Source organism: Silene latifolia, chromosome X (assembly GCF_048544455.1).
Source record: "Silene latifolia isolate original U9 population chromosome X, ASM4854445v1, whole genome shotgun sequence".
Classification (NCBI taxonomy): Eukaryota; Viridiplantae; Streptophyta; class Magnoliopsida; order Caryophyllales; family Caryophyllaceae; genus Silene; species Silene latifolia.
Genome location: NC_133537.1, coordinates 49,097,279 through 49,124,995, shown reverse-complemented (window position 1 = coordinate 49,124,995; position 27,717 = coordinate 49,097,279). Strand labels below are relative to the sequence as shown.

At 37.9% G+C, this 27,717-nt stretch overlaps 2 protein-coding genes across 2 annotated transcripts; one reads left to right on the top strand and one right to left on the bottom strand.

The window, feature by feature from the left end:
* Positions 1-4,491: 4,491 nt before the first annotated feature.
* On the bottom strand, positions 4,492-5,718 carry LOC141617336 (protein FAR-RED IMPAIRED RESPONSE 1-like). The gene is made up of 2 exons (XM_074434520.1): positions 5,416-5,718; positions 4,492-5,325 (listed from the first exon to the last, which is right to left on the bottom strand). The coding sequence occupies exons 1-2, from the start codon at positions 5,716-5,718 to the stop codon at positions 4,492-4,494; spliced, it is 1,137 nt and encodes a 378-aa protein (XP_074290621.1).
* Positions 5,719-9,660: 3,942 nt separating this feature from the next.
* LOC141617335 (protein FAR1-RELATED SEQUENCE 5-like) lies at positions 9,661-11,098 on the top strand. Its single transcript, XM_074434519.1, has 2 exons — positions 9,661-10,126; positions 10,449-11,098. The coding sequence occupies exons 1-2, from the start codon at positions 9,661-9,663 to the stop codon at positions 11,096-11,098; spliced, it is 1,116 nt and encodes a 371-aa protein (XP_074290620.1).
* The last annotated feature ends 16,619 nt before the right edge of the window (positions 11,099-27,717 follow it).

Genomic DNA, 27,717 nt, shown 5'->3' with positions numbered 1-27,717 from the left:
TAAATACGTTAAAGAACAAAAATAGGTAAAAATTAACATTCAATGTTTTTAAAAAATACTTGTGAAAACATGTTCAACAAGTTTTAACATTTATATAATAATCTCCCACTAAATTATATAAATGATTCCAAGACCCAAATATTAAACAAAAATGAGCATCGCTTGGGCGAAACATCCCATAATTGTGTAAATTCGGTAAGTCACGTTGACTAATTCTACCTCTAGAACTCTTGGTCGACGAATTTCCTCAAATCCATCTACTAGCCCCGGAACACAAGACTGTCTTATATCCCGTTGAGTCCAACCAATTTTGGCGTGTGATAACCGCTTACCACCCTACTTACTCAAGGTAAAAAGAGAACACACCACTTGGGCGAGCGTGACTCTAATGAACAAGAGATTCATAGGTGTTACTAATTGGTAAGGCTAATCTCAATTTTAGTTATGTGAGAGATCTTGTCAATTTAGTCATAAATTCCCTATAAGTGAACTAATTCAGTGAATGTAAATGACGTGAATTGACAATCGCGAAGATAAAATGCATGTGAATGGCGATTTTGGCATGCGCGAAAATAAAACAAGCAAAGAAGTAAGCATATGAATAAATCCTAGTATGGCCACCTAGTTAATAAAAACTAGACTATTACAAATCGGAAACCAACTCCTTGGTCCCTTGCCTCTTCATTCCATAAGTGGCTCCTTCTTGTGGGATTTGGAACACCTTCCAAAAATAGACTCCGTCTCGATGTAATCTGTCTTTTGGAAACGCCGGTAATTATACATTAATTAATAAAATAAATAAAACTATTAATTAATTACAAACCGACGATACGAGATCGTATTTAAATTACAAACAAATCGATATTCTCATTCATTTCGGGTAATAACGATTAAAATAAACTAGGCCATACTAGGTACAACAAGATAAATACTTTAAATAAATGACAATCATTCATTCAACTTAAATAAATATGCTTAAAATGATGTAAAATCATGCCAAAATCATCATATCTATCAATCGTTGGTATCCATCTCGGTTTTTGTGGATTTAATCGATTTTTAACATGTAAAAATCAATAATCAACTCTTAAATCTCATTTAAGTCCAAACTAATTGTCCAAACTGTTTTGAACCTCAAAATTAGTCCTCACTAATTTTATGATGAATAATTAGTTTGATTTGGTGATATTTTGCTAATTTAATCGGTAAAATCATAATATTTAAGTAAAAATCCAAAATAATTGAAAAATTACCCAAAAAATTGAAATAAATTTTTTTAGTATTCTGGAACACTCCCAAGAACACCAAAATGTCAGAAAAATTGCCCCAAAAATTCCGGATAAATTTTATGAAGAAAAAGATCGATATTTATCGGTTTTTAACCACTAAAACCAATAAACATCAAAACAAAGTGAAAAAATATTTTAAAATTCACTTTTAATATTTAAATAATATTTTTAAATGTACATAAATTTATCAAAGGCAGAATCAAATGTTTCAAAATTATGATTATTTAATTCACTTTTATCGACTTTTATCTCATAAAATCAATAAACATGCAAAAAATTCGAACCAACCTTCAACCTTTTGCATACAATCAGTAGAAAATATGCATGAAATACCATAAAAAATCCATGTACCGAATCAACTTATAACTATTTTTAGTCAATTTTTAACTAAAATACGGCATTTTGACTCGGTTTTCTACCAAAAAACATTAAAAATAGCAAAATAACTTCATAAATCACCAAACTTAACCACAAACCTTTTAAGATCAGTAGGTATGAATGTCCCAAAAATTTTGTGCTAAAATCTCTTCTAACACAATTTTTGAGTTTTTATAAATTATCTCATAATTCATTAAAATGCTTAAAATCAACATGCAAATTACAAGCCTAAGCTCTGATACCACTTGAAAGATCATAGATCCATATTAGACTCTCTAATAAAAATTAAATTATCTCATAATTTATCATTTAGGTTATCTATGTAACATGCATGCAAATATAAAAGCATACAAAGAAAGTAAAAGGAAAAACAATTTCCTTACATTGATTTTATGGTAAAAAGGGCACAAACTAGTTCACCTTACTAGTTTGTTCTTGAGCTTATAACAAATGGATGATCCTCCTTACAAATCTTCAAAGAGAAGATCTCCTTCAAGATGCACCCAAGAACTTACCCAAAAATAATAACAAGTATTTAACTAGAAACTTGTTAAAATGATACCCTTGATATTATTTGTAATATTACTAACATTTCTTAGTAATAAAAAGTATTACTAACTTCTTAGTAATAAAGAATAATAATTTTAGAGAGATGATTGATTAATGTTCACATGCAAAACATACAAAATGATGTAGTGTAGAAATGAACAAAGGATGGAGTAAATAGGAAGGGAAAGTGGCGGGTGGGTGGAGTGTTGTAGTGGACAAATTGTCTTATATTTTTTAATCTTACATCACATGCAAAATCTATATAAGATGAATTATGGTAGTATCTAAAGTAAGGTGAAATGATTATGTTCCTAATCATCCACTACTCTATTTTACACGGTCCACTTGCCCATTTACGGGTCCATATTGGTTCTTATATTTGTCGCACAAATACGTGTAATTTTATTTTAAATATCGTTTCATGTTTAAATACTTCCATAATTAATTCGTCCAAATCACTCCGTAAATATACGTGTACCACTACACATATTATTTACGTACTAATATTAATCACATTAATCAATTAGTACAATTTTAATGAATTAACAATTAATTAACTAAAACCCGTCTCATAAAATTTATTATTCAATTATCACATAATTAAATAATAATTGCCGTTCCTCGAGTTCGCAACTCGAAATCTCTCTAAAAATAATCGACTAACCTTTTAGTCTATAAATCAAGGGACTAAATAAATTGTATCTCATAGAATTAATTAGCTGTCAATTGGGATTCGTTCCTTTAGGTGTGACCGAAAAGGGTCAGTTGATCACCGCCGTCTCACGACAATAACGTCAAACTCTAGTCAGCCAACCGTTATCGATTTACGTTAATCAACTGACGAGGATCAAATAATTAAATATCTGAAGATATTCCATTAATGAGATTTATTATGTATACACACTATTGTAGAGGACACTAACTCCAACAAGACGACCCTTCGCACAATGGCGTGTGTGCTAAGAAGGGGTTATGGCAGTTCCTCTTGTCGTGATTTGTCATTCTCTTGCAATTCTTACACTTGCGTTTGGGTTTCCTAGCCAACGCCAGTGCTTTTGTTTTGGCTGACAAAATTCTTTTTCCGCTACCCTTGTTTTTCGAATTCTTTGGTGGCAATATCGTCACTACTTCACTGGCTGTACAATTCAGAAATTTCTCCATTTGTTGATTTTTATTCAACACTTCCCCTAATGGTGACAGCGTCTCCTTAAATCCCCTAATTACAGCGGAAAAGCTTTTAACATCAGTTACTCCTTTGCCTCGAAGGAGCCCTACAGCTTGATGAACTTCTGACCACATTATTGACATTGCAATTTATTTTTCATCGATGACTTGCATGTTGTCTGTCCCTTCACCATTACAATTGAAAATCCTTAATCGGAGATACTCTTTCATCCATATATTTACAACATAATCTTCTGGTATAATCTTTATCCCACTTGCTGAAAAAATCCATATTATATGGCGGCATAGGATGCCGGTTCTTTCAAACATCCTACAACTGCAGCTTGCTAAACGTGTACCTGGGTCATCAGTTAAGGCTATCATGTAAGTGTGAATGTTAAAAATAGTGTAAGTGATTATATGGAAATTTAAATGTGATAAAACAGAAAGTGTAAATGCCATATCGTGGAAAGTGTAAATGTAATATCATGGAAAGTGTAAATGTCATATTTTGGAAAGTGTAAATGTCATGAACTGGAAAGTGTAAATGTTATGTTATAGGAAGTGTAAATGTTATGTTATAGGAAGTGTAAATGCCATATCGTGGAAAGTGTAAATGTAATATCATGGAAAGTGTAATTGTCATATTTTGGAAAGTGTAAATGTCATGAACTAGAAAGTGTAAATGTTATGTGTGTAAATGTCATATAATGGAAAGTGTAAATGTCATGAACTGGAAAAGTGTAAATGTCATATAATGGAAAGTGTAAATGTCATAAAATGGAAAGTGTAAATGTGATTATATGGAGAGTGTAAATTAAATTACCTGGACTGTATGCAACTTCAAAATTCTTCTTCCTAGACAAATCTTTCACAGTAGTTACCTCTAGCTCGCTTCTCTCAGTGAAACCTCCGGTTCTACATGTATTAATTGATTAGATGGCCTCTTCCTTGAATTTGTGGAAAGCTGAATAGGTGTACACCTTTGCAGCATGACTCTCTAACGCCAGATGTGTTGACGGCTTTGCGGACGAGTGCTTATCACGAGTGCTTATCGCTCTCAAAACGCATCCAAAACTCAACCAATGTTCCTGACTTATGCTCAAACCTCTTAAAAAAAGCTATTTTCACTCTCTGATCTTTGAGTCGTCCTCATAATAGACGCCATCTTCAAGTCTCTGCAATGCGCCATCACCCACTGTCCCCTTATAGCATACGTATCCGCAAACCAATCATTTGCGCCAACACCATGATCTTCAATTATTTGCTCCGAGATAGCATCGGATTCTGCTGCTTCAAGCTCATCGTCCCATATAATGTCATTAATTTTACACATGAAGTCAGTATAATCACTCCTAGAGACACCAAACTTACGGGGCATTTTGTTCATTATATGCCACATACAGAACCGATGGCGCGCTGTCTTGAAAATAAGAGGGACAGATTTGATAATACCGGGGTCCTGATATGTAATTATGTACTCGGGTTCTTTACCCCCCATTGCTTGTAAAAACCGGCTGAAAACCCAATTAAATGACTCATAATCTTCCCTTGCAATAAGAGCCCCATAGAACGTCACTGATCGTTTATGGTGATCCATACCTGTGAATGGTGTGAATACCATAGAATACTTATTGGTGGAGTAAGTTGGGTCGAATGACACCGCATCACCAAAAATCTTGTAATTATCTCGGGCAGTACCGTCCGCCCATATAGCCCTACGTAGGCCGCCATCATCGTCAAGATCGTAGTCAAAGTAGAAACCTATTCTTGTTTCAGTCATTTCCTTAAAATGGTCTACGAACAACTGACCATCACGTTCACGAATGAAACATTTGACATCCCTATGGAAGTTCTTAAAATCATTTAAGCTTGTTCCAATGTTCTTGAATCCATTCACCTGTTCTTTGCAGATTCTGTATATCTTTCTTGCTTCTATCTTTAGCTGCCAATCAATCAATGACAGATATGATATATAAATATAACGTGAATGGATTTATTTAATTAGTATTATCAGTGATGATATATTACTAACCCTTGAGTTCGAAACGATTATCATCTTGTGATAATCTGTTATGTTGCGTGACAATTTCTGGAACTCTCTGTCCTTAAGTGAGATAAGCTCGTGATTGTGACCCTCGTGGAACCGGTCAATTAATAGAAGACCATTCTTCATATATAGTCTTATCCTCACTTTACACCCCGCTCTAGTGACCCTGAATATCCTCTGTGAGTTCTCCCCAACCAGTCCGTCACCCTGATCTTTACTTGGCGCCTTGTGAGCGAAACCTTCTCGATCGCAGACGACAAGCTTTGACTTGATCTCACGCCACGCCATTTTTTCGTTGTGTACCTACGCACATCAAACCCATAAGAAATGGCTTATATCTTATAAAACGTCACCGCATCCTCAATCCCCCCAAACTCCTGCCCGATGTATGGTGTAAACCTCTTCTCGACCTTCCTGCACAGTTCCTGCCTGTCAGGCTGCACTCCATTTTGTTTTAGTGAATCTGTAAATGTCCACAGAGTGTAAAAGTAACAGATACGAAGTGTAAGCGTAAATGTCATCAGATATAAAGTGTAAATGTAAATGTACGTCGAAGTAAAGTGTAAATGTAAAGGGACTCAAAGTGTAAATGTGAAATGCAAGTGTAAATGTATGGGGAATCAAAGTGTAAATGTCAAATGCAAGTGTAAATGTAAGGGGAATCAAACTATAAATGTCAAATGAAAGTGTAAGTGTAAACGTCATCAGAAATATAAACGTAAGTGTAAGTGTAAGTGTAAATATCACCAAAGTGTAAGTGTAAATGTAAAAGTCCAAAAGTGTAAGTGTAAATGTCATCAGAAATTTAGTGTAAATCTTATGTTCTAAAAGTGTAAATGTCAATGCAAGTGTAAATGTTCCATACATGTTGTGTAAGTGTGATACATGGAAGTGTAAATATCCAAATTATGATGTCCCCAAAGTGTAAGTGTAAATGTAAACGTCCAAAAGTGTAAGTGTAAATGTCATCACAATTGTAGTGTAAGTCTGATGTTCTAAAAGTGTAAATGTCAATGCAAGTATAAATGTTCCATACATGTTGTATAAGTGTGATACATGGAAGTGTAAATGTCCAAATTATGATGTCCCAAAAGTGTAAATGTAAATGTAAACGTCCAAAAGTGTAACTGTGATGGTGTAAAAGTGTAAATGAGCAAATATCAATTTTTTAAAGGACGTCACATTTGAATTTCTGATTGTGATGTCCTTTAATTTGCATAGTCTAATATTTACAATTTTTATCGTGAACAATAATCAGAACTGAAAACTGGAACAATCAAAACTTGAACAATTTCAAAAAAGCAACAGTGATATTCTATGTACAAACTTGTGAAGGTGAACTTTATATCCATTGCCAGTGTAAATGTAAATGTTCAGATAAGGGCAGTGTAAATGTGCTGTTCTGAAAGTGTAAATGTAAACTATAAGTTTAAATGTTGTCAGAATGCTAACTTGTTTATCACAGTGCGTTGAAAACTATAACAATTAAAAATTGATACTCAAAACTCAAATTAATGAAAACCCAGCATGCAGATTTAACTACAACAATCTTCGTTTAAAACCCAGCATCAAATTTGAAAAGTATTGAAGTAATTCACAAATATCGAACTGAAAATATGAAAACGGTGGCTGAACAAACAACAAAAATGAATTAAGTATAACAAAAATATGAAAACGGTGGCTGAACAAAAATAACAAATAACAATAACAAGAATGAACAAATACCATGACATGCAGATTATGCCCTGACCTTCATCCATTTTATTCAACTGAAAATATTAAAAGGTGACTGAAAACAATGAATAAAATGAAGAAATACCATTGATGCCGTCTATTATTTTCATGTTTCCGCTGATTTGCAAGTTTTAGAAAGAATTTTAGCTGAAATTTGCGCGTTCATTAGAAAGAACCCAGGTTTAGAGAGAAGATTAGAGGATAGAAATGGGCGAAGAAGTGGAGAAGAAGTGTGTTAAGGAAGGAAGTATGTGGGAGTGTAAACATAGTACAAAGGATATATCCTTTGTCCGAAAGTTGTGATGATTGGGAAGAACAATTTTCAGGCTTTGTTCTCCTCTTTCCTACCCAAGCTTTTCCCTTTTTTTGGCCTATATTTTGTAAACAATCTCAACCATAGATGTTGTCCATCTAAAGGTCCTTATAAGGACTTAAGGAATCAAATGATGTAATGGACTCATTAGATCTCCTTTCTTTCTCTCTCTCTCTCTCTCTCTCTCTCTCTCTATATATATATATATATATATATATATATAGACTTCGGGATCCGGTGAGAACCACCCATATAATGAGAACCATGAGAACCACTTAACATCCCTTGAATCTAATAATACGCTGAGATTACCTTAACCAAACCCCCAACTTTTTTCGCGCGTCCCCTCCAAACCCGCGTAATCTCAGTCATTTTCTAATTATGCTTCTCTCTCATCATTCTTTCTCTCTCTTCAACTCATCTCATCTACTATCAAAACCTTTCGCCATCGCCTCTTCCATCATCAAATTCCTGTTTCTCTTTCTCTACAATCGAACGATAAATTCTTCGACAATCAACCTTTCGACGCTGCTTCAATCAATGACGCCTTTAAATTCGAGGTAAAATTTCGATCTTTATGATTATTTGTTGTGAAATTAGTTGAATTAGTCGATTAAATTTGATTGTTCGTGAAATTAGGGATTGATTAACCGATTAGAATTCTGAATTGAACAATTATGCTTCTGAATTTAGAATTTCGTCAATTAAATTGGGGAAAATGAGAAATTAGGGTTATGGGATTTGAGAAATTTGTTGAAATCATGAAATTAGGGTTTAATTCGTCTCTTAAGTTTCTGGATTGATAAATCATACTTCTGAATTTAGGGTTTGATGAATTAAATTGGGGAAACTGAGAAATTAGGGTTGGAGACCGTTCATGTGCATCAAAATCTTGTTTATGTGCATCCAAATTCCTGTTTATGTGCATCAAATTCCTATTTAGGTGCGTCAAAATGTGATTTTGTCAATCAAATTGGCTTAATTGAGAAATTAGGGTTGGAGAAATTGTGACATTGCCTACATTTGTTAAAATCAGGGACTCAATTTCATGAATTATACTGTTGTATTGTTACTTATTTAATTTTTGACATTTCTTGTTGCAACAATAATGACAAAGACAACCCCTTAATACTATCACAAACTTCTTCAAATGTCATTACCAACGAAGGAGTGAATGTTGAAGCTAATGCATGTCAGCCTATATTAGAAATATCTGCAATAGCAGTTGAACATGATGTTCCTGAAGTTGTGACTTTCGAATTTGTTGAAGGTACAATTCTATTCATCCTGGTAGTTGCTTGATGTTTTCAGCTTTTTTAAGGTACATTTCATATGCTTTTGTATCCCTCATCTTTCTTACTTTAATTGCACCACATATGCAGATATCATAGTAGAGGAGGCAGATGACGAGGAGGCAGCAGAAGGTTCTTCAAGCAACACGAATCGGGTTTTTTAGTGTCTCAACCATCTTAAGCCTGCTATTGGTATGCTATTCGATAAGCTTGAACTAGGTGTTGAGTTTTATGAAGCACATGCAAAAGAATGTGGGTTTGTGACTCGATTAAGCTCACAAAAGTCTAAAAATAGTGTCGTTACGCATAAAAAAGTTGTGTGTAATAAGGCTGGAGTATGTGAAGCGAAAGGGAAAAATCACAGGAAGCAAAGGACTAGGATAGAATATCCTTCTTGCATTAAATTTAAGCGAATTTTGGAGGAAGGTCCTGATATGGGTAAATACCAAATATATGATTTTCATGAAGGTCATAATCATATGCCACAAACACCATCAACAATGGTACATTTGACACAAACGAGAGAGTTGAATGTAGTTCACAAAAAAATGATAATTGACAACTCCAAAAATAACATAGGTCCAGTTAAGTCGTATAGGTTGTTCAAGGAGTATGTTAGAGGTTATAGGAATGTGGGTGCGTCATTGGAAGACTTTAAGAACTTTTCTAGAGATATCAAAAATTATTTATCAGAGGGGGATTTCTCAAATGCTTATTGAGCATTTTATGAAGATAAAACACATGTGTCCATCTTTTTATTTTGTTTTTGAGGTAGACGAGATAGGTCGATTATCACATGTGTTTTGGGCTGACCCTATTAGTATTAAAAACTATTTGCTATTCGGGGACATGACCTCTTTTGATACGACCTTTAGAAAAAACAAGTATAGGATGATATTTGACCCTTTTACAGGGGTGGATAATCATAAGAGATGCGTGAACTTTGGGGCTGGACTTATTATTAATGAGAGCAAGGACTCCTTTGCTTTGCTATTTACGAAATTCGTAGAGGCTATGGGGGGTCGTCATCCAGTTTGTATGATAACTGATGAAGATGCGGGGATAGAAGAAGGAATGAAATTAGCCTGGAAAGACAAGGTGCAACACAGATATTGCATGTCGCACATATTAAAAAAGTTGCCTGAGAAAGTAGGGCATGTAATATGTAAAGATACTGAGTTTCTGAAGAAGATAAACCGATGTGTTTGGAGCGAAGATGTGGAGCCGCCTGAATTTGAGGAAAGGTGGACAACAGTAGTTGAATCTCATGGGTTGTCGGATAATGAGTGGCTTAAGGAGAAGTACAACATTAGAAATATGTGGGTTCCAGCTTACTTTCGCGATCTGTTTTTAGGAGGTTTGATGAGAACGACCTCCAGGTCAGAGTCAGAAAATCACTTTTTCCGCAACTTCACTAATCCTAAATTAACCCTAGTTGAGTTTTGAATGAGATTTGAAAGTGCAATGGATGCTCAAAGATGGACTCATTCGAAACTCGTTGCACAATAAAAAAAACTCCTTCCCCTAATTGTCGACTCCATTAGCCCTAGAAAAGCATGCATCAGAAATCTACACTCCAACAATTTTCGGCGAGTTTCAAAAGGAAGTCGAAGCAGCTTGCTATTCATGTGGTGTTGGGCATAAAGAAAAAGATAAAACCTATCCAATTCTATACACAGATATCATAGATCAAGTTCGAAACAAAACGTATAAGGTTGGTTTTAAGAAGGACGATGTTTCAGTGGTATGCACTTGTAAGAAGTTTGAAAGACATGGAATACTCTATCGACATGCTCTGTGTGTCTTTAAAGATCGGGGAATTCAGAAAGTTCCAAGTGACTACCTGCTTAGTCGGTGGAGCAAACTAGCAACCTGCCAGCCAATCGTCGGCCCTAATGGCCAGTTGCTTGCTAATTTTACATCAATGGATGTACAGAAAAACAAAGTTGGTGAGTTATGGTCAGAGTTGTCTACTTGTGTGGCACTCGTTGAACAGAGTCCTGGGCATTGTGATGAGTTGCTTGGGATTTTGCGTGAGTTCAAGGAAAGGGTAAAAATTACCCCTGATGAAAGTGGAAATACTGGTATTGCAAAGGTAAAGGACAAGAATGCTGAAATTGGGATGCTTTTAGGAACAAACATCCCTAGTGAGATTAAGGTTTTGCCTCCAAGGCAGTGCAAAAACAAAGGCTCGGGAAAAAGGCTGATCTCACAAAGAGAACGAGCTGGGGAAGTGAACAAGAAAGCGCTAAGAAAATGCAGGGCCTGTGGGGAGATGGCGAACCACGACAGTAGGATTTGTGACCGAAGGACAACCTACAATGAGTAGAGTAATTTTTTTTAAAGAATATTTAAAGCATTCAACATTTGCCTTATTGAAAAATTCGGGATTTTTATTTTATTTGATAGATGTTGGACATTTGCCTTATTGAATAATTCGGGACTTTTTATTTTATTTCATAGATGTTGGACTTTTTTATTAAAACGAATGAATGTAACATTTATAGAATGTAAAACCTGAGTGTTCCTGTCACCATTATTTCGTGCACATACAACGGTATTTCATGCACATACACATGTATTTCATGCACAACAAACTTTATTTCATGCACACATTATGCGAGTATCAGGAAACCTTACGGTGCTTATTTTATTCACTGTTTCACCAGATTTCGTAATCCAAAATGAGAATATCCCAACACTAAAATGTGATCAATTGAAATGAATCTTCCTGTACGACAAGTCTTTAAAATTCAAAGTGACGATTCGAGCGAAAATATTCAGAAACCGGAGAAATGTACATGGTTTAATTATGCACATCATGGTTATTTCATTCACGTAGAACGTTTTCTAACGCAAGATTCATTTCAAGTTAATAATAAAATCCCAAAATCTAAATTAAAATGCAACATTTTAAAAGTTCACTTGAGATTACTTTAAGATTTGACCTTGGACTCATGAGTTACATATTTCATGCATGCACACTGTTATTTCATGCATGTGGAACAGTTTTTAATGCATTTACGATGTTAGAGAGATTTCATTACAGCCTTTTCGTTGTCCAATTTTGAAAATTGTCTCTCATTTTCGTTGCCTCGTGACATGTTTGTTATCCAATTTTGAAAATTGTCTCTCGTTTTCGTTGCTTCGTGACATGTTCGTTATCCAATTTTGAAAATTGTCTCTCGTTTTCGTTGCCTCGTGACATGTTTCTAGAATTAGTCCAAAAACATGACTTCATGTCTTACACGCCTTACATATTCCAAAATCTAATATGTACTCTCAAGACTTAGTGTACTACATATTCCAGAATCTAATATGTACCAAGAATCTAATATTCCAAGGTCTACTCCCTTTGCACATCCCTCGACTCAAGGAATCAGATCAAAAAATGGCTTAGTGTTTCGAATTTCGGATTAGGTCATCTGCCACTCCCTTTGCACATCCCTCGACTCAAGTGTTTAGAAAAAAACGAGGGGGGGGATATCTTTACGTTACGTAAAAGTCACTCCGAGACATAATCTAATGAAAGGAAAATTAAAATTAGGCAAAATTTAAATTAGGCATTCAAGGTTCTTTATATTTACCTTTCTCTTGTTTCGCTTCCATTTGATGAGACGTGCAGTCATACTCGTACCATATTCATCCAAATCCTACATATAAATTTCATTTGACAACAAATATTGAAATGCTTGAAATAAAATATACTGAATAATGTTTAAAAAGTTTGTTGAAAAATTTATACCTCGTAAGAACGCTCATCACTCCATGATGCTTGATCACACAAATTTTCTAGCCACTTTAACAAATACACTCCACAAGAATATCCGTTGTTTTGTTGAGGCACTTGTACAACCTCCCACTGAAAAGTCTTGATCTCCAACAACCTTGTGTATCTTGGAGAGTCTCTTGCGATGATCTCCAAAGCAGGCAGGAGCTATACAAAAACAAGACAATGAGTGATTGTGATTGTGGTATAAGGCTATTTAATGCATATGCAAGATTATGTCATGCACATACTAGGGTATTTCATGCACATAAAGATCACCAACAATATTTTCATTCGACAATGCATTTTGGGCAGTCAAGAACTGTTGAGCAGCCTCCCGGATATAATAAGTCAGGGGCAATATGTTTTTGTGCAAAAACTAATAAATCATACCTGTTCAACTAAAAATTTTTGCCTGACTTCACGGCGCCTGGGCAGGTTGGAGTCGAGTATGAAGTTCATCCTTTTCTCAAAGTCAACAACGCATGCAAACCAATGTGATCTCTCCACACAATAAGGAAAGAAAGCCTGAAATATTACAAACTAGTCAAGTAGGATGTATCGACTTCAAATGAAAAAAAAAGTGCATTGGAAAAAAATTGCATGGAAAAAAAAAGTAAGAGAATATTTATTTACCAGTTGGGTTGTGTTTAGATTGAGGGGCAAGTAGTCAAGTAGGATGTATTGACTTCGAAACCCCTTTTACCGACAACTCCCTGAAATTTGAGAACATTTGTCAAAATTCTTTGTCCTTTCAAAAACCAAAAACAAGTATTTGACACAATAAGGAATATGAATACCTTTATGATTGTCGGAAAATACACAACACTTGGGTTTTCGATTGTAGTACGAATACCAACAACATCAATAACCATAACCATTACCCAATTTCCTGGCAGCAAGGTCTGCAACGCCCCTTAGGTAACTTGCAACCAATCGGTTTCTACAACGACCTCACTAATGATGCACATGTTGTAATTAAATTAGAAAACACGGAACAGCAGAGAGTGGACAAAAACTGAAGTTTTGAAAAAGCTGTATGGTCAGTTAGAACTTACTCCTTATTCTTCCCATTATTCCGAATATAATTGATCAAGTGTGCATCTGTATATGATAAATCATCATGTGGTGCTTGATTACTGAGAAAAAGGGAAAATAAAAGCTTTTTGATTAACATGGAAAAACGGAAAACAAAGCTACTTAAGATTTCGCATTACCGAATCTGACCGCCAGTCTTGTAAGCCTTTGCTGCAGCCGTCACTTGAAGTTTGTAAGAGTTGTATCGCCAAGTTAGAATTTCATTGCAAACCCTCACAACATAACGTTTAACATCAACTCTTTGAACAATAACAACAAAAGAAATCAACATCAGTGCCTTCATATTTAATGCACATACAAGGAAAGGTTGAATTAAATAATACAGACTTACTCCCTTTACGACCCACCTTTGCACCTAAGCGTCCCTTAGCCCCGTTGTACATCTCCATATGATGCATGAGGTAGATTCCAGTATCATGCTCGACATCAACGACAACGTGCGGAATATACAACTTAGGAATCAAAAGCCATGAAGACACCACGTTTGGAATCTTACTTGAAAGCGTATTCAACAAGTTCTTCTGATAAAGGTAAAACAATGACAAGTAAATAATCTCTCACAAAAATTAGACGAAAATCAGGCACTTTATTGCGAAAAGATCTGAAGACATACCACAGGTCTAACATGGCGAGAATAGTCAGTTGACGGAGGCATCAAGTGCATCACTTCTAACAGCTTCTTACTAACATGGTAACAGAAGACAAATGGCAAGGGTGTAACAATAGGAATGAAAACCTGTACGACATTGAAAACAAAGACAATAATGAAAAGAAAGACACTTAGTTGAGAACAGCCATAGTAATGTGAAAATCTTGAAGGACTTACCTACTCCACGTCTGCAAATTTGACATCCAATGAGTCAATCTGTTCATTAAATTAGGTGACCCGTATTAGAGAATAAAAACTTGTAATAATTGGACACTTATTTGATGCATGTTCAGTGTTGTTTAATGCACCTAGATTGGTATTTCGTGCATCTATAAGGTTATTTCATGCATTCGAAAGTCTAATGCAGCCCAAGGTTGAGAACAACCATGGAACACTTACGTCAGTTGTCTCTGTGATAAATAGACGGCAAGGGCATTTACGATTTCTGAATTTGTTGCCCTCATTCAAATAATCACACCACACAGAAATGACATCTATATGAACTCGACGATCAAGAAGCAAACTCTTCATATGACTTCGTTTGAGAGTCTTGCCCGCACAGCTAAATAAAACCTCCCTGTACAGTTATGATAACATGAAACCTTAGTGTTATATAAAGAAAATGTAATACATATATGCCGAATAAGATTAAAATATAGGAGAGTGATACGTACTCTTCATCTAAGTGCTCTGAAAATGCATAGTCTCCTACCAGTTTTTCCGATCGACTCAAGTCACGAACCATGTCCACGTTTCTGATAAAGTAAGGTGACCGGTAAACATTCGCTACCTCAACACACCTCTAAGGGAGCACCCTTCTACCAGCCACCTGCCTCTCAATGGCATAATCTGAGGGGGCAGTTGGAGAAGAGGGTTCAATTGGCGATTCATCCAACGATACTTGAGAGGAGATAACTACAGGCGATGGATGGGATGGTTGGGATGATATCAGAATTGGCGATATTGGCGATAAAGGACGAACTACTGGAACAGACGTCATAGTTGTTGTGCTTGAATGAGGAACACTTGAAGCAGCCTGCAACCTGGACTCAAGGAACTCTTGAGAGTTGTATGGTGCATCATCACCACTAAAAAGGCTGAAAGACGGTCCTTCCAGAAGCGCCTTATCCCTCTTTTCCTTTTCCTTTTTTTCGTTCCACAAATTTTCATGATGTGAATCAAACACCTTGCCAACATGAGTGTATGCATTATTAAGGATCCCTTCTAATTCAGCCATGACAGTGGGATTGTCTAGAAACGCATCATCTACACAACTCATATCAAACTCCTCTTTCTTCAACTCCTCCTCCTCCACTTTACCCTCATCCCTCTTCAATTCCTTCTCCACTGCCCTCTCCTCCTTTCTCTCCTTCAATTCATTTTAATCTTTCTCATTGTCCTTTTCCACTTCATCCTCCTCCATCTTCTCCACGGTAGCACCCTCCTTTTCACATTCAGCACCTTCCTTTTCACCTTTTTCTGTACTCTGCTGTGAAAGGGAAAATCCTTCAAATAAACGATCTTCCAACTTTGACATTTGCGTGACAGCCGGGAAAGCGGGAGCCTTACACTTAGCATTTCTAACTGCTTTGGTAAAGTCACAATAAATGTCTGTAAGTCGAATGGCTGTGCTTGCCAAAACCTTGATGGATTCTTTCCTCTCATCAACCGGTTCAGCTTCAAGTTCAGGTTGAGGTTGAGGTTCAGTTTGAGGTTCAGGTTCAGGTTCAGGTTTAGGTACACGTACAGGTTCACGTTCATGTTGAGGTGCAACATAAGCAAATATGGGTTCAACAGAGCCCTTGCCAAAGCCACCCCCTTCTGCTTCTCCAACTTAACCCTTTCTCTAATTTTATCATCCGTCCAATTCGCTAATAAGGGAAATGATCGACGCACGTTCTCGTCATGAAAACACATCTATCCAAGTAGATAATCTGGAAAATCAGAATCGGTCCCTTAAAATAACTTTTAGGGGAATTAGCTATAGCCGCCTTCCACGACATGACGTTGTTGATCATGTAGGACCGTGCAAATTTGCGCCAATTCATGTTAGGGACATCGGAGAGATTTGAAAGGGAGCTTAATATCCAAGGGCTAGGATGATCACCTACTACCCCTATCAAGAGAACATTGACGATATAGATGACGAGATTCCTCTTGAAATCGTCTCCACCATCCCGTTGCTCCATCATCTTATCTAAGAGAACCTTTTTCGTAATATCTGAGGTGGTAAACTAAGCCTTATACCTCTTGACAACCTCTGTGTACTCCTTTTCCTTACAGAAAATTCCAGCTGCAACAATGTCAATCAGTCCCATAGGAAGTCCAGTTGCAACGTGGACATCCTCATCAGCGATAACAAGATTGGGGTTCATCAATGAACAATTGAACGGATTAAATGTCTCGACAATCCATCTGGCCAAATGGCCATTGATTTCTTCTGACTTAAGTTGTAACAACCCTCCGAACCCCATACTGTGTATGGCTTCAATTTGCTTTTCGGATGGCCCCAACTTGATGAAATTAGTGATCAAGAAAGGACTCATCCGAGTGAGGAGAGGCTTATACTTGTCAGAACGCTTTCTTCTTTTTATAGTTTGCGTTGGCTCTTTGATTGTTGCTGCTGCCTTCCTCTTGTTCTTTTTAGGAGGCAACTCTGGCGCGACTTCCTCGTGAACTTTGGCTTTAACACGCGGACTCCGTTGCCGCGGTGAAATTTGTTCTGTCTCTGCTGCTGTAGTATTTGGTTTGAGAGAATTATCCGTCAAGGTAGTCAGCATTAGTAAGTTAGCTTATTTCATGTATATACAAAATTGTTTAATACACATAGATAGTTATTTGATGCATATACAAGGTTGGTCCATGAATTCATAAGACTATTGTACGCCAAACAAAACAGTGATTAGCTTCAGGAAGACAGCTTATTTCATGCATATACAAAGTTGTTTAATGCACATAAACAGTTATTTGATGCATATAAAAGGTTAGTCCATGAATTCATAAGACTAGTGTACACCAAACCAAACACCGATTAGCTTCATGAAGACAGCTTATTTCATGCATATACAAGCTTATTTCAGGAAAAAGGATTTTAAAAGGGGCCCGGGTATCCTAAAACGGGATGGGAAAGGGTTTAGGGTTGGATTAGGCGGACCCGCGCGGGTCCGCCTAATCCAACCCTAAACCCTTTCCCTTGCTATTGTTATTCGAACAGGAAAACCTAAAGACATCCTAGAAGGGGCCGAATGAACCCTTTTTTGGGGACGGGATTTTAAAAAGGGGTCCGGGTGTCCTAAAACGGGAAGGGAAAGGGTTTAGGGTGGGATTAGGCGGACCGCTACCGCGGGTCCGCCTAATCCAATCCTAAACCCTTTCCCTTGCTATTGTTATTCGAACAGGAAAACCTAAAGAAACCCTAGACGGGTCGAGTGAACCCTTTTTGGGGACGGGATTTTAAAAAGGGGCTCGGGTGTCCTAAAACTGGACGGGAAAGGTTTTAGGGTTGGATTAGGCAGACCGAGAGCATTTAAATTTTGGAAAATATGCAGATTTTATGAGTCAACGGCCCTCTACTAATTAAGCATTGGCACCTTATCGACAATGAACCAACTGCAAATTTTAAAGTGACACCTTGTTTGATGCGGTCAGAACCTTATTTGATGCACATTGAACCGTATTTTATGCACACTGGACCTTATTTCGTGCACGTTCAGAGGACGGGTATCCTAAAGCCTAAGCTTACTTGGCTAAAAAATGCTGAAAACAACAAGCAACTACTAGCTCGACTATTCTTTCAGATCCGAACAATATAGTTCATTTAAAACCAAAAGACCCTCACAAATCCGCAAATTCAATTATAAAAATGTACTTGAACATGCAATCAGAATAAAAACTCATAAATCCGCAAATTCAATTATAAAAAATTACTTGAACATACAATCAGAACAAAAATGCAGAACTCGCTAAACTATATGCAATATATAAACTCTGATTTTCTATGCAAATGTGTTCAATACATAAAAACTCTGAATATCTATGCAAATCTAAGAATTCATTATAGAATAACAGTAAAAGACCTTAATTAGGGAAAGCTGCAAATTAGGATTAATAGTTGAATATGAATTGATGAATGTCGAAGGAAAAAATACATGCATGATAAAATTACAGTACAATCGCCATTATCCGAAGCATAGTACCTGAATTTGTAGGAATGAGATTGATAAATCACGCGAAAATGCTGCTGATGAATGGATTGAACCGTAATATGAGAATCAGATGATCGGATACGATGAAGGTAGAATAGAGATGAGCGGCGACGATGATCGGAGAAGACGATCGGAAATGGCGACGATTGGAAACGGGGATGATGAGGGTCGAAGAGAGAGAAGAAGATGAGTGAGAAAGTGAAAATTGGAAAATGATTGAAGTTGAAGGGTTTGGGGAGTTGAGCGCATAAAATTGTAATATTATTAGTATTATTAATTATTAATGTTAATATTAGTAGTATTATTAGTGGTTCTCATGGTTCTCATCATCCTAGTGGTTCTCATATGATCCCGAATCTCTCTCTCTCTCTCTCTCTCTCTCTCTCTCTCTATATATATATATATATATATATATATATATATATATATATATATATATATATATTCACCTTAATCAAACCACATAATTAATCCCGTCAGACCGGGTACTTGGCCTGGGGTACTCGGCCGAGTGCTCCTGGGCAGTAGCCTGACCAAAAGTCACACGACGACTTACTCGGTCGAGTAGCACCTACTCTACCGAGTAAGTAAGGACCAAAAACCGTGGTATTACAGTCTTCCCTCCTTAAAACGAAGTTCATCCCCGAAATTCATACCATACCGAAAACAACATGCAACGCTACTTACTCAAAAGACACTACCAAAACCCAACTATAACCAACTATCACTCACACAAACCGAAACATGACCATACGGACTTCAAAACTACCCCAAAACACACATGCGACCATCTCCTACCCCCCTTAAAAGACAACAGTTACGATCCCGTAACCAAACATGCCTACTCAAAAATATGTGGGTAGCCTCATCCAACTCGATATTCTCGGCCTCAAGTACATGTGACGAATCAGTCACATACTTCTGAAGTTGTGACACATGAAACACATTATGGACCCGATCAAGCGATGGTGGTAAAGCTAGCCGATAGGCTACTTCACCTATCCGATCCAAAACCTCATAAAGACCGATGAATTTATGACTCAACTTTCTTCTATTGCCAAACCTCATAAATCCCCGCATAGATCACACTTTCAAGAGGACCTTGTCATCTACCGCAAACTCGATGTCCCTGCAAATCCGCATAACTCTTTTATCTATCTTGAGCTGATTTTATTTTTTGGCGAATCAAGTGTACTTGCTCAAGCATGTCTTGCACCATCTGTGGCCCTAATATTATTGCTTCAGTAATGTCAACCAAACAAACCAGACTCCTACACTTCCCGCCATACAAATCCTCAAAAGGTGCCATCCCAATGCTAGAGTAATAGTTGTTGTTGTATGAAAACTCTATCAAATCCAGTCTATCCTCCCAACTCCTACCAAATTTCATAGCACAAGCTCGTAACATATCTTCTAGAGTCTTGATAGTCCTCTCAGTTTGACCATCTGCCGCAGGATGAAATGTCGTACTCATCTTAAATATAGTCCCCATCAACTCCTGCAAATCTTGCCAAACCCGTGATATAAACCTCGCATCTCGGTCCGACGCTATATCCTTTGGTACCCCATGTAATCGTACCACATGCTTCCTGTACCCCTAAGCTAGCTGAATCTTACTCCAAGTATCTTTCATAGGAATAAAATGAGTTGACTTTGTTAAACGGTCCACGTTAACCCAAATCATATTGTTACCCTGCTGAGCCCTGGGTAACCCCACGATGAAATCCATAGAAATCAATTCCCATTTCCATTCCGGCACCTCAAGTGACTGAATCTTACCTTGTGGTCTCCGTTGTTCTCCATTTACCCTATGGCAAGTCAAACACCTAGCCACGAACTCTGCAACATCCTTTTTCATACCGGGCCACCAAAACGTCTTCTTCAAGTCCTTATAGAGTTTGTCACCACCCGGATGTACCGAATAAGGAGTGCAATGAGCCTTCGTCATAATCAACTTCTTCAAATCAACGTCATTAGGTACACACCACCTCCCATCAAAGCGAACACTCCCATCAGTGTGGATAGAAAAGCTCGAAACTGTACCACTCTCTACCCTTGACTTCCACTCTTGAATCTTGGGATCAAGTTCTTGTTTCCTTTTGATATCATCATAAAGTTCACGCTTTATTGTCAAATCACAAATGGCATCACCTTTGCGAATCATATGAATTCCCATCTTAGTCATCTCATCCTTTAGTTTCATCAAAGACATAGCAGTACATAACAAATGTACACTCTTCCTACTCAAGGTATCTGCCACCACATTGGCCTTCTCCTCATGATAGATGATTTCCATGTCGTAGTCCCCAATCAGCTTTATCCACAGTCTCTGACGCATGTTCAACTCTTTCTGAGTGTAGATGTACTTGAAACTCTTATGATTTAAAAACACCTTAAAGGTCGCTCCATAGAGATAGTGCTTCCAAATATTTAGAGTAAATACCACCACAACCAGTTTCAAATCATGAGTAGGATAGTTCTCCTCATAGGGCTTCAACTGCCTCGAAGCATAGGCGATGACCTTCCCATTCTGCATCAGGACACAATCCAACCTATTCTTCGAAGCAACGGCATATACCTCAAAGTTCTCACTTCCTTTAGGTAGAGCTAGAATGGGAGCTGTAGTCAAACACTCCTTTAATGTTTGGAACATCGTTTCACAACTCTCATCTTAACGAAATCTGGTCTCTTTTCTCATCAAAGCTGTCATAGGTCTAGCGATCTTAGAGAAGTCTTTCACGAACCTCCTGTAGTAGCCAGCTAAACCCACGAAACTCCGGATCTCAGCAACATTCTTTGGTGCTTCCCAGTTTTAGATTACCTCAATCTTACTAGGATCCACCGACACACCATCTTTCGAGATTACATGGCCTAGAAAAGCCACACTCTCTAACCAGAACTCACACTTAGATAACTTGGCATATAGCTGATTATCTCACAAAGTCTGCAGTACTAGCCTTAGATGCTCCTCGTGCTCTTCCTTTGTCTTAGAATAGACCTAGATGTCATCAATAAAGACTACCAAAAACAACTATCCAAAAATGGGCTTAATATCCGATTCAGAAGGTCCATGAATACCGCTAGTGCATTAGTCAACTCAAAAGGCATCACCACATACTCATAGTGACCATACCGTGATCGAAAAGCTGTCTTAGGAATATCCTCATCTGTAATCCTCAATTAATGGTAACCCGGTCTCAGATCGATCTTCAAAAACACTTCGGCTCTACTAAGCTGGTAAAAAAGATCATCAATCCTTGGCAAAGGATACCTATTCTTCACGGTGACATGGTTTAACTCTCTGTATTAGATGCATAGTCTCATACTACTGTCTTTATTTTTCACGAACAAAACTGGTGAACCCCAAGGCGATCCACTAGGTCAAATGTACCCCTTGTCCAAAAACTCATTCAGCTTCTTTTTCAACTCCTTAGGTCCCATATGGTACGGAGCCTTAGATATAGGTCTCGTCCCCGGTTTAAGCTCAAAACTAAAGTCGATGTCCCTCTTAGGAGGTAACCCTGGTATGTCTTCCGGAAAAACATCCCCGAACTCACTAACCAATGGTATATCTGTCGCTGACGCCTTCTCTACCCGAGTGTCCTGCACATGACAGAGGATTAAAGGACACTTCTTTATCAAACATGACATTAAAGTCATCACTGCGGTCATCTTCATCTTGGGATTTATAAAAAAACCCCTTTAAAGACACTCACTTCTGCCGGTAATCTATCTTAGTTTTGTACATACCCAACCAATCCATCCCGACTATGACTTCAAACCCATCCATATGAAACTCTAACAGATTGACTGGTAAGTTTTCTTTCCCAACCACCATAGACACCTCTTTATATAACTTATTACATGACACGGACTCCCCCGAAGGTAAAAACACGTTATTTTTCACCAACTCATACTCTCCCAAACCCATAGATAAGGCACGACTCCTAGACACAAACAAATGGGTTGCCCCTAAATCAAACAAAACAAAAGACGGCGTATTATGAATAAGGAAAGTACCTGTAACCACATGAGAATCATCCTCAGCTTCCTGCTTGGCCGTGATAAAGAGTTTACCGCTGTTTTTCCGACCTCCACCCTGAATCATGGTTGCTGAAGTAGTAGGCTTAGCCACCGAGTTCTGAGTCACACTGTTGGTCGGACGCCGATAAGACCCTTCATTATTGCAGTTATAGCCGCCATTGTTGTTGCTTTGGCCTCCTTGATTACCTTATGACCCAGCTGGCCTATTACTAGCCAGACTCTGACTCGGAGTGTGCGAGTAATTCCATTGATATGATCTTGGGAAACCTCCTCCTCCCCTTGTAGCGTTCGTACACTCAAACCGTTTGTTACTCATCCCACCAACGTTGAAACATTAAAGAGTGGAGTTCTCACTAGTACTGCGGCCGCCTCTTCCCCAAGCTCAAGATCCCCTGCCATAGATACACCCCCAAAAAAAGTCCTAACCTGATTGTGATTACTCCTCTTATGGCTTGACTGATTGTCGCCCTCGCTCTCAGCCTTTCTCTTTTCAACACTCTTTTCTTTCGCCTCCTTGGCCATATCCACTAACCTCTCAGCGTGCCCCGCCCTTGCATATACATCTTTCAGATCAGAGATTACCTCATCTGGTAGCCTTTCCATGATCTTCACTGTTAACCCTTTCTAGAAACGAAGAGCTAAACTCTGTTGCTCAGTTGCATGTCCTCCGCATATCGTGACAACTCGATAAACCTGTGGTAGTACTCCGTGACAGTCATGTCATCAGCCATAGAAAAGGAATCGAAAACAGCCCTCAGCTTATGGCGAATGTGCTCCGGAACAAAGTGATCCCTCATAGCCCTCTTGAACCATGCCCAAGGGATTGCAGGTTAACCCAAACTCAGGTAGTATGCCCGAGCTCCTTCCCTCTCGTTGTGCCACCAAACCCCAGCCTCATCCCTTAGGTAGAACGCAACCTGTTCCACCATCATCTCCTCCAGACAACGAACCACCTCTAGCACACTCTCCATCTCCCGCTGCTAGTTGTCAAGCAGCTTTGGCTCACTAGTGCTCTCATAAGTAGTAGGGTTAAAGCGAGAAATGGTGGTGCTCAAACGGAATGCATCCACCGATTTCTCTTCCCCTTTCCCCACGTTCTTGAGCGCCTACATGAGCACTTCTGGCTGCTCAATCATTCTAGCAACCTCATCAAGACTCATCTCAGATGCCTGAAGGTACGCTGCTAATCTCTTTGGCGGCATTTTGAGCTGATATAATAAAGATAAACGTAAGCACAAAGCCTACGACTTAAAGGAAATAACACATCCGCCAAAGAGGTACTCGGTCGAGTACCTTAGTTTACTCGGTCGAGTATAAGCTACTAGGTCGAGTGCCAAACTACTCGGCCTAGTATCTCACTCCAGTAGCTGAACTCAGATAACATGTAAAGCATACTCGGTTGAGTGCATTGGGTACTCGGTCGAGTACGCCCCACTAGGTCGAGTGCCCCACTTACTCGGCCGAGTGGTCATAACCAGTATCTACTGTTCAAAACTCACATACCCACATTCGGTCGAGTGCCTAGCTACTCGGCCGAGTATCTCCTACTCGGTAGAGTACCCGTCCTGCTTGGCCGAATCATGATAGAAAATGCTATAACCCGTCACTAAACACCATGTATACGTATATCTTTCTAATTCATATTAATTTGACATTAAAAAAGCCAAATAATAACACCCATCATGCTCATATCATTCAAAATACTTTATATTCATGCAATTATATAACTTCCAACACATCCAACATTCTCATAAGAAACATACTCAACACATGTAACGACTCCCCCAACGCCCTGTATCGACCGACTCAAAGTTGTAAGGGCCAAATTGCGGCTTTAGGACGTCTTCCAAGCCTTTGCGGTAGCTCCAAACAACTCCTACCTGGGTTCATTTTATTAGACACCCTATGTTCATTTTATTAATTGGTTTTAGGTTCCAAAATCGTTGTCCAGATACCACTTTGTAACACTCCCATACACCAAGTTGACTTACCATGGACTACCCTAGCATATCGAGGTGCTAGCATCTCGGTTACCCAAGGTAGAGTATATCAAATTGACCATCAAACAACAAATATTATAAAAATGCCAAAACTGTTTAAGTATAAATACAACCAAAGTTTAACTCAAACGGTATAACCAAAAAATGTAAAAAGAACTAAAGCATAAACTGTCAGCGGAAGCTAGGTAACGATCGGTGATGACTCGACCCCAATCGAAACCCTCAAGCTATCCATAACAATAGCTGCTCAAACAACTGCTCACCATCCCCAAATGGATCACCACAGTTTTCAAAACAATAACGAGGTCAGTACACTGTATAATCAAGATAAGAATTCGATAATACAACAATACAACCAACTCCATTTCAGTACCACTCCCTAACTCCATTACCAATCAAGAACCGACTACACACTTAAGTGTGTAGTCCTGCTAGATTACCCATCGCAACAGGTAATCGTCACCGTCGGTGGAGGACCGCAGCCAAACCCACCTAAGCCCCGCTCATCAAAACGAGCGCTCCCAGATCATTAATGTGCACATCCCTCTTATGACATGAGCCACAAGAGGCGAACATGGGGTTGGAACCATCTCCCGAACATGGTTCCATCTCAACAATTCCAAAAACAATATTACTCAACCAATACCAATCTAATACAACATATTAATCAATCAATCAATCAATCACAACAATCTCAAATTAGTTACACAACCGACTGAGTAGGGAAACCCTACCTTATACGAAATCTGAAATCTGAAATCAACAACGGAAGTTAGAATTATTCCTCTACGAATCCGTCACCTAGCAATGCATAAGCAATAATACTCTATCATAAATCAATTCAATCAACCCTTTTCTCCCATCTTAAGCAATTAGGGCAAACCCTAAAAGAATGTACTAGAGACTTACCAATGAAATCGATACGGAAAAGACGGAATGCACACTTAAGATCGATCGCAGATAACTTGGGGGTGATTAGGGTGATTAGAGAGATGGTAAACGTAGTTTTGGTTTTGTAAAAAGAATTAGTAACTGTTAAACACGATACATATATTATCTCTAATCACCTTAATCAAACCGCGGAATTAATCCCGTCAGACCGGGTACTCGGTCGAGTACGACCTACTCGGCCGAGTATCTCGCTACTCGGCCGAGTGCTACTGGGCAGTAGCCTGACCAGAAGTCACACGACGACTTACTCGGTCGAGTAACACCTACTCTACCGAGTAAGTAAAGACCAGAAAACCATGGTATTACAATACGATTAGCCCGTCAAGACTCAGGAGTCATTGCTCGGATTGTGATCGGGTGATCGGTGATATTTTACACAAAAATTTGATTTTGAATGCTAGTTCTAACATTAATATGGATTGTAGGAAACTATTACAGGGCTTACCCAAGTGGGAAATCATATTCGAGAAAAGGGATGAATGTAACTATTGAACTTGTGGCACGATGGGTTGTCAAGCATGGCCACTGTTCTATTTTGGGTCTATTTTGGTGGGTTGATCCTCCACCCTTAGCTGATGTTTATCTTTGTAGGGATAAAAACTTTGGAACCCCTACTCCTATCCCCCATCCCGATCCTCCTTGATTGTAACATACTAGTTATTGATTTTATTTTAGAACCACATTAACAAAATAAAATTAACGAGTTTTTTTTTAAATTATAATTAAATTTGATAAGTTTTTTTAAAAAGACTTTTAAACATTATAAAAAATTCATACATTGTCAAATTCAAATATATATTTGAATTTTACAATATATCATTTTTTGAATGTTTAGAATCTTTTTTTAAGAAACAAAAGAAAAAAACTTATTAAATCTAACTATACTTTCTATATTTTATTTTCATTTACTTTTGAATTTTACAGTATGTAAACTATTTTTTTTTAAATGTTATAAATTTTTTGGAAAAAGGTTATATACTAGGATTTGACTTAAGTTATTACTTAATACTTTATGTAAGACGAATTAAATCTTTTTATTCAGGTCAAGGGTAACGTGGGTCAGAGAAAAAAGGATTACACATCGGGTGTATTACCCTATACCCTTCTAAGGTTTGAGTTTATATGTATTTTTCTGAGCAATTAAAATTTATATGTTCTATAATAATTTTTTGATGGCAAAACTTAGAAGTAATAGAATTTTTAAGTATAGTTTTTGAGCAAGGTTGTATTTTTTTCGCTTAATGTATAAATGAATGAGCTCAAAAACTTTATACTAAAAACTCATATTTTATTTAAATAAAACTCAAAAAATACAAAATCTTGATGTAATACGTCTGATGTACAATCTATGTACTGCGTTGGTCATCCACATAATGGTTTGAGACGCACCCCAAAATTTGCTCCTTTTAATTCAGCCATAAACGTGGAACCAATTCAGAAATAGAGTCCCTCTAGGACCTCTTTGTGGACATGGCCCACCTACACGCCAAGCCATTCTGTGGACGTGCAGCATTCGGAAAGCCACGCTCGGCGGTGTAGAAATGCTTTCGACCGGATCGCCTTAGTGAAGGTCTCGAAACGATGCAAAGATGTTCGGAGTCGCCACCAAGCAATTATGGGATGCCTGGAAACCATTTGAATCCACTTTATACCTAGGTCAATCAAGGCAAAAAGCCGTGCTTGACAGAGATACTAAAGATAAGGAATCGTCCCTCTTTAGCATCTTATCGCTAGAATAAATCTCGTTCGCCCTGGATAAGGTCGCCCACTATCCAAATTTTTTGAGTAAGTGGTGAGGATAAGTATTGGGAAGCCCTTAAATCGGAGACCCAATCCCGCCCGCGGTAGCGGCCTCTACTGAACGATCTTGGTTGGTTAAGTGCAAAAGTTGATAAAACGGCTTAAATGCATGAATGCGCATCCACAAGTTTAAACCTAACATGCGAAAGTTTGCTAAGTCGGTTGTTTATCCAAATATCAAGTAATTGATGTTGAGTTGAATTTAATGTTGGTTTGCACGCAAGACGAAAATTAAACATCCATTTACCGAGTTAGGTTTATGGTGCTTAACATGATCCATTTGTCTTAGAAAAGCGTTTTAAAATGCAAAGTGTAAAATGCAAACTCATCAATCTGATCCATCATGTATTCGGGTTAACCGAAGTCGGGATCATCCTAGACGAGTGCTGGAAATAAAACAAGAGCAGTGCCAGGCAACCATTGAGGCGCGAG

What these genes read in the sequence shown, in the direction of transcription:
- LOC141617336 (XM_074434520.1), bottom strand. Translation starts at nt 5,718, where the DNA reads ATGGCGTGGCGTGAGATCAAGTCAAAGCTTGTCGTCTGCGATCGAGAA. An exon ending in TAATCGTTTCGAACTCAAGG is followed by an intron (nt 5,326 to 5,415) that starts GTTAGTAATATA and finishes ATTGATTGGCAG; the next exon opens with CTAAAGATAGAAGCAAGAAA.
- LOC141617335 (XM_074434519.1), top strand. Translation starts at nt 9,661, where the DNA reads ATGATATTTGACCCTTTTACAGGGGTGGATAATCATAAGAGATGCGTG. An exon ending in TCGCGATCTGTTTTTAGGAG is followed by an intron (nt 10,127 to 10,448) that starts GTTTGATGAGAA and finishes TTCTATACACAG; the next exon opens with ATATCATAGATCAAGTTCGA.